The sequence below is a fragment of the Lissotriton helveticus genome, chromosome 4_1 (genome assembly GCF_964261635.1).
Source record: "Lissotriton helveticus chromosome 4_1, aLisHel1.1, whole genome shotgun sequence".
NCBI lineage: Eukaryota > Metazoa > Chordata > Amphibia > Caudata > Salamandridae > Lissotriton > Lissotriton helveticus.
In genome coordinates, this window is record NC_136063.1 from 886,629,351 (window position 1) to 886,636,620 (window position 7,270).

Consider the following 7,270-nt stretch of genomic DNA (forward strand, 5'->3'; position numbering starts at 1 on the left):
GTTGGACTTTGATGAAAGTTGGCCAGGCGTAGGACTGGGGGCAAGAGAAGTTAGAGTATTCGGTCTTGCGTATAAGGTTTGATCCTTTAGGAGGTCGTTCTTGATGGCGTCAGTCTTCAGGGAGAAGAAGGTGGAGAATTTCCACGCGCACCCCCTCCCCACTGCCATTTGTATGTGGCGGCCGCCCCTGGTGATAAATCCTGCTTATTGGTGAAGGTGGATTTTTGATTACTATTTTAGAAATGCCACTTTTAGAAAGGTTTTTCGGTGCAGCTTATGTGACCTGTTTCTTGTGGCATTTCCAGATATTGAATACCGATGCTGGAGGACCTGAATGTCTATCGGTCTATGCCTTATATATATTTTAATATAGAAGGTAAATACGCCTTCCTGATTTTATATACACTGGTGCTAGGACCTTTTTCGCTTTTTTCACTTTGTGGTGGGGATTAAGGTCAGAAATCCTTTTCTAAACTCTTTTCACTGGGAATTCCTTACCTGCACTCAGCCGCCCTTTTCTTCATGAGAAGCCTACTCTGACTTTTGTGTATCAACTAATTGTAGTATTATTGCTAAAGTTATATATTTCTTATTGTACAGATCTCTTGTCCAAGAATACTTGTTGAGTCCTGAAGATGACCGTTAAATAACGTATCGGTCGAAACGCCGTTGACGCTTTCCTGTGGCTAAAATTATTATAAGGACACAGTATTTATGTTTATGGTGTTCCTTTTTTTGTTCTGTGATATGTATTGTTGTTGCCACTTGTCTATGTTTATATGTATTGCTTTTTTTGTATACCAGCGTTTTTCTTGTATGAGACTATTTATATAACAAAACAAATTTCTTATCAAATGGGAAATTAAATAAATATATAATTTTTGATACTATTGGGCTTCTCTGACTTCTATAATGGATACTTTTCCGATGTTTTAACAATTTTTCTTTCTCCCTGAGCCTTTTGTTTGATATAATTAGTATTTGTCCCGGGTTCGGGGTTTGTGGACAGCCCCTGTGGTTGTTAATCACTTTTAGAAAGTGGGCATTTCTATGTGCTTAAGACTCTTTGTCGTTTGCAGCCTGACTCTAATCAACATCTGACTTAGACTGACAGGGGCTGTTTGTGCATTCACTCTATACAGTCATACAAAGGTAGCTGAGGTGTGTCCTGCATATCCTGATGGCCCATCACTAGGCTGATGGGTCTTCCTGAGCTAGAGTGGTGGGAAGAGTTGTCACTGACACCTGAATGGGCTCTGCCTGTCAATCAATCAATCAATCAATCAGGTCATTTGTAGAGCGCACTACTCACCCGTAGGGTCTCAAGGCGCTGGGAGGGGGGGGGGGTGCCGCTACTGCTCGAACAGCCAGGTCTTGAGCTTCTTCCTGAAGGAGAGGTGGTCTTGGGTCAGGCGCAGATTGGTGGGAAGTGAGTTCCAGGTCTTGGCGGCCAGGTAGGAGAAGGATCTTCCTCCTGTTGTCGCTCTTCGGATGCGGGGGACGGCGGCGAGGGCGTGGTTGGTTGATCTGAGGAGGCGCTTGGGAGTGTAGAAGTTGATCCGGTTGTTGAGGTAGCTCGGGCCTTGGTCGTGTAGGGCTTTGTGTGCGTGGGTGAGGAGGCGGAAGGTGATTCTCTTGTTGACCGGGAGCCAGTGCAGATCTCTCAGGTGTCCGGAGATGTGGCTGCGTCGGGGGATGTCGAGGATGAGTCTCGCCGAGGCGTTCTGGATCCGCTGGAGTCTCTTCTGGAGTTTGGCAGTGGTTCCGGCGTAGAGGGCGTTGCCGTAGTCCAGTCGGCTGGTGACGAGGGCTTGGGTGACCGTCTTCCTCGTCTCGGTGGGGATCCACCGGAAGATCTTACGTAGCATGCGCAGGATGTTGAAGCATGATGAGGAGACGGCGTTGACTTGCCTGGTCATGGAGAGGGAGGAGTCCAGGATGAAGCCCAGGTTGCGTGCGTGGTCCGTTGGTTTGGGTGCGGTGCCTAGGGCGGGAGGCCACCAGGAGTCGTCCCAGGCGGAGGGTGAGGAGCCCAGGATGAGGACCTCCGTCTTGTCTGAGTTCAGTTTCAGGCGGCTGGTCGTCATCCATTCGGCTACGTCTCTCATCCCTTCGTGCAGGTTGGCTCTGGCGGTGGTGGGGTCGTTGGTCAGGGAGAGGATCAGCTGGGTGTCGTCAGCGTAGGAGATTATGTCCTCCGACAATGCTGTCTCCACCCCCCTGTAGTGTGTCTGGAGCCAGAGCTAAGATTGAATGGGGGATGTTGTGCAATTCTAAAGTTTGTTTGAAGTTACCTCCACATCAAAGACATTTTGAGTACAGGAGTTCTGACCGTGTGATTTTAGACACTGCGTGGTACCTGTAACCAGATGCTACTGGCTCTACATACTGCACCAGAGTACCTGCTGTGCTGCCAGGAAAACCACCACTTGGACTGTGCTTTGTTGTGCTGACCTGCTGGAAGAACTGCCTCTTTGCCTACAAGGACCCTGTGTGCTTTCCTGCTGCTGACTACAGTCCTGCTTGTGTGCCCCCCAGTGATCTCCCAGGGCTTGGTGGTCTGCCTTGTGTTTAGAAAAAACAAGTTTGTGGTGAGCACTTTATTCTTCTGCTTCTGGTCCCTGAAAATGAGTCTGCTGGGCGCTCCAGCCTTTGCTGCTGCAGAATCTTGATTTATGGGGGCTGGCGCAATAGCACCGAAAGAGGTACCGCACTCCAGCTGCTAAAACTGGTGCTGCCGTGCCGACTACAGTGTGGTTGGTTCCAATTCCCCAAGACACACTCTGGAGGGCGGGGCCAGCTGTGTGCACGAGCAATGCCTCAGGGTAGAGATCACTTAGGCAGCTGAGGAGCCCTCTACTGCATGAGAGGCTGGCCCCGATCAATGTGTCCCTGGAAGCTGACAAGGGTTACTCCATTTACCCTCGAGGAAGGAGCAGGCCAGGATCCGTGGTCATGTGTGGCCGTGGCAGAGGTGATGATCTCTCGATTCGGACCCAAGATGTCCCAGCATGGGTTCCTGGCGCTCCCTGCCTTGGGACCATTTTTGGGGTTCTGGTCGTATGCATGTAGTTGTCCTTTGTTCAGTTTACAAGCGGGGGGGGGCAGAGAGGTCTACCGTGCTGGAATCTAACGAAGGAGCCACTTCCCATGTATTGTCATACCTTGGGACCACTATCTCTTCAATAAAGATCATTCAGGAAGAACCATCAATGGAGGCCCCCACTTCATTGAAAAACACTGAAAATGCAGTAAATCACGCCATGGATGTGCAGGTGTTTTGTAACCTTCGTTGGGGCTCTTATTACTTCATAACAAAGTTGGGGCGCTAAATTTAGGTCATCCACCCCTGGTAATTATTCCTGAAGCATTTGTGTGTTTGGATGATGGTATTTCGGTGAACGATGCATTTCTTGTGATCTGATGCTTCATGTATGGTGTTTCCAAACCAAGACTCAGTACTTGCCTTACTGTGGTGATTCATGTGGTTTTCTTTTTCATGACATGCTTCATATGATATTCATGGTGAGATGTGGTTTATGCCTTGCACTGCCAGGATAACGAGTAACATGGAATGTGACTGTATCAAATGCACAGTCATGATGTTTTGCTGACATGTGCAACTTAGGAACCTTTTTCTCATTGCACTCATTGTAATGATATGACAATTGCCTAATTGGCAAAGTAATTATTGGTTTATGCTGTCTTTCTCTACGTTGACATGCAATACAGCTATGCATTTTTATATACAACTGTGTGATCTCTTTTGTGGTGTGTTTGTGTGTGTGTTGCGCAAATGCTATAAACTTTGCCTTTGGGATAAGCCGGGCTGCTTGTACCAAGCTACTAAGGGCGTGAGCAGGTTTTATCATGGGTGTGTAAGTCCCTTACCCTGATTAGAGTGGTGAGTTCTGCTTGGCTTAGGTGTATATCCTAGCCAACCAGAAACCCCATTTCTAACACCATTCATAACCTACAAGTTGTATGTTAGAGGTACCTTTTGTAAAAGTATCTCTCACTGTCGTCTCACAATTTCTTTTTCATTGACAACACCAATAGGTCTGGCTTGAAAATGAAAGATTCTCTTCATTCACTGGTGAGTTTGTGTGTTTGTGTGCTATATTAAAGGTGAACAAGTGGGATACAGCAATGAGTCAATGAGTGCATAAATAGATATTTCCATCCATTGCACTGCATCGCTCATCATCCAAGCACTTGGTCATTCATAGTTGCACTCATTCATCCATTAGACGTATTCCTGCACTTTAGCAAATCACACATCCACAATACCGCACACACCATCTCACCAAATCAAGAGGCTGTTCCAGTGCCAGACAATTTGGTCCTCATAATGATTGGATCAAGTTTAAACCAAACAATTAATGTACTAATAATAATCGAATTTGTAAAGTGTGTGGTTACACCTGTTGGCGTGTCCCAGCACTCAGAAAGAAAGGCCAGAGGAAGTCAAACCCGACCCATGGTCACGGTATCAATAAAACTCCACCACGACCCATTACAGCCCCCTATAAACATGCCCCTGAGCAAATACAAATAACCACGTTTTAGGCCTTTTTCGAAACAGCAGAACAATTTTTCATCTCCGGCTCAATATCCCTAATCTACCTACAATTTCCCGAGTCTGGCAACAACCAGTGATTTAAAAACACACAAAAAGTGGAAAAATGACGGTAAGTCATTATTCTGAAACTTCGATCCATCTCTATTTATGAACATGCTGTTCCTACTGATTGTCCTTAGCTCAGCATGCTCCACACTGCGTCAGATTCTCAATTGGAAGAGGTGATCTTTGGCATTTCGCTACAGGCCATGCACTCATCCGTGTGAATCTATTGCCCACGTTTAATAAAAATGTGGCAGTGCAATGAGGGATTGCAGGAAAGCTTGCAGCGCTATGTTACATAAATGGATTAGAGGTATGCAGCGCCTTATTTACAAAGGGTCGCTGATAAGGTCTTAAAAAATGCACGAGGGGCTATTCTAATACAAGTGCCGTGGCGCAAAAGCGAACTGGTGGTTTCTAGTAAGAGATTTTACTAAAAAAATACTCTCCAGTACAAATTCATAACCGCAGTCGCATAGTGTGTAATTTCACGAAAAATACAAGTTACATGTAGGATTATCATGTAATATTCCTTTTGCCTATTTTTCGGACCTCTCATCTTTTGGCCTTAAGGGTTCATATAAAAACCAGTTCAGCTTGCTTAGTAGGTCGGGCTTTGTATTGACGTGTATGATTTTGCCAGCCTTTTACACCCCTGTGCATATACTATCTGGGATTAGGCGCTTCACAATTAAAAGCATGATCTGTGCTGCCAGCGCATCAACTTTCAGATCAAATTAAGTGTTTCGTTAAAAATGATCAATAATGACGTTTGCATCACTTTGTGTCCTGTCAAATCTCGAGGCATGCTTTGCAATATCTCATCGTGCACGTGAGTCTAGTCATCTCAACACAGCACGACAGACCCATCCTCTGTATCACATTTAACAAACCTTGTACTCACCTTCGAAAGAGGTTGCTGACAGGGCGTTGAAGAACACCATGCAAAGGAAGGACAGGAACGAGAGAACAATGAGCGCCACGAGGAAGACGTTGCCGGCAGCCATAATGTGTGACCTCGAGCAGAAAAAAACAGCGCACTCTTTGAGGCTCCACTCCAGGGGCTTCTGAAAAGGGCATTAACCCAGGGCGTTAGTGCAGCTCGCTTATAAGCAGTCGGACTGCTCCCTGGGTTGTTATCTCGAGACTTTGTCCTCCAAAAGGAACGAGGCGACTGCTTATGAAACTGCATTACAGCGAAACACTGAAGATTATACAAGCAACTTGCATAATTCAGGTTTGACAGAAAACTGGTGTTTTACAACATGGCCATAATTTAGTGGTCGCAGCTGCGACCCTTGGCTTGCCTCTTACGACCACTGGCTCTGCTTTTGAGGCCGCTGGCCTCAGATGTGGCAACATCAATACAAAGAACAAAGGGGCCAGGTGCATTCCCTTTTTTGACCGTGTTAAATTATACTAAGTGAATAACATTCAATCATTCATTATTAGTGTTATAAAAATAGAGCACACTTAGCTGGAACAGCACCCTTGGAAGGAGCTGTGGTAAGTAAAAATGTTTTGCATTGTATGTTGTGTGTATTCTTGAAGATGAGAGTGTGTTTATGTGAGAGAGGGTGTGGGTATGTGTCTGTGTGAGTAAGCATGTGTGTGTGTGTGTGTGAGTGAAAGTGAGGGAGAGTCAGTGACAAGAATGAGTAAAATTGAGGACCAGAATTGCTATTCTTTGACACAAGGCAATACTTCACCAAAATTGCTGCCCTGCCCTGCAACAGAGGGAGAGAGAAAAAATGCACCATATCTACTGAGATATGTTAACTTTTTTCTCACCCTGTGCACTTTTGGCACCCATGAGACAATGCACACACCCAATGGAGCGCGCGTTCTCTGAAGCGTAGATTTAATATTGGAAAGGGCGTAGGTGCTGGAAGTAGCAGTGCTGGGAGGAGGCTGGGGGGAGGGGGGGGGGGGCTACAGCACCACCAAAATAACTATGCTGAGGTTCAAAAGTTGACTGAGCAATAAACACACGTTTTTATCTGGTCTCATTTCCTGGGCATTCAAGAAAGAGGTCAAATATCAGGCAGTGTTTTCTGACAAAACAAACACTGCCTTTTCCTTCGATATGGAGATTGGTGTTTACTTTTCTTTGGCTGTAAATTGTGAGGCTTTTCTAAACTGAACCTTGTGGCAATCTTGCTTGGAAGTGTGAAAGGATATGCTGTAGAGTGTCATTTTTATAATACAAAATAACATTTAAACGTCTATTAATAAACCACAAATATTTTAAAATATATCATAAATTAGAAATGACAAGTGAAGTACATTTCAGTAATTCTGGAGTGTGATGGAACATTAGATTTTGTTAGGATCAAAACAAATAAATGTACTTTACTTTATGATGCCTCAGATGATAAACATTCGCTGGACACCGATTTCAACATGTTAACATGTGTCCCCTATAAGGTTTTATCAGTACAACTGCATGTCTGTGCAGATGTAGTGGCCATTTCAACGGAAAATTTGCTGTCCATATATGACAGTGTGCTACCACACCAGGCTTTAGTAAGATATTTGTGACAGTGTGCTAAAAAATGCTGCACTGACTACATACTATGCCATAACCATTCTGCTGCTGAAAGGGCATAGTTCATTTTCTACACTTGTTCTTTGTATGGCACTTGG

The 7,270-nt window shown here is 45.2% G+C and overlaps 1 protein-coding gene across 2 annotated transcripts in view; it reads right to left on the bottom strand.

Annotated features, from left to right (window-relative positions):
• The window catches only part of LOC144828906 (uncharacterized), a 181,173-nt gene extending 175,417 nt beyond the window's left edge, over window positions 1–5,756 (bottom strand). The window contains exon 1 of one of the 2 annotated variants that reach the window (XR_013610556.1): window positions 5,529–5,756. Coding sequence is in view for 1 of the 2 variants with exons in the window: in XM_078687514.1 (XP_078543640.1) it covers window positions 5,529–5,631 (103 nt within the window). In the remaining variant the exon portion in view is untranslated. The remainder of the gene's footprint in view (window positions 1–5,528) is intronic. The other variant, XM_078687514.1, reaches the window with a different exon arrangement.
• Between the last annotated feature and the right edge of the window lie 1,514 nt (window positions 5,757–7,270).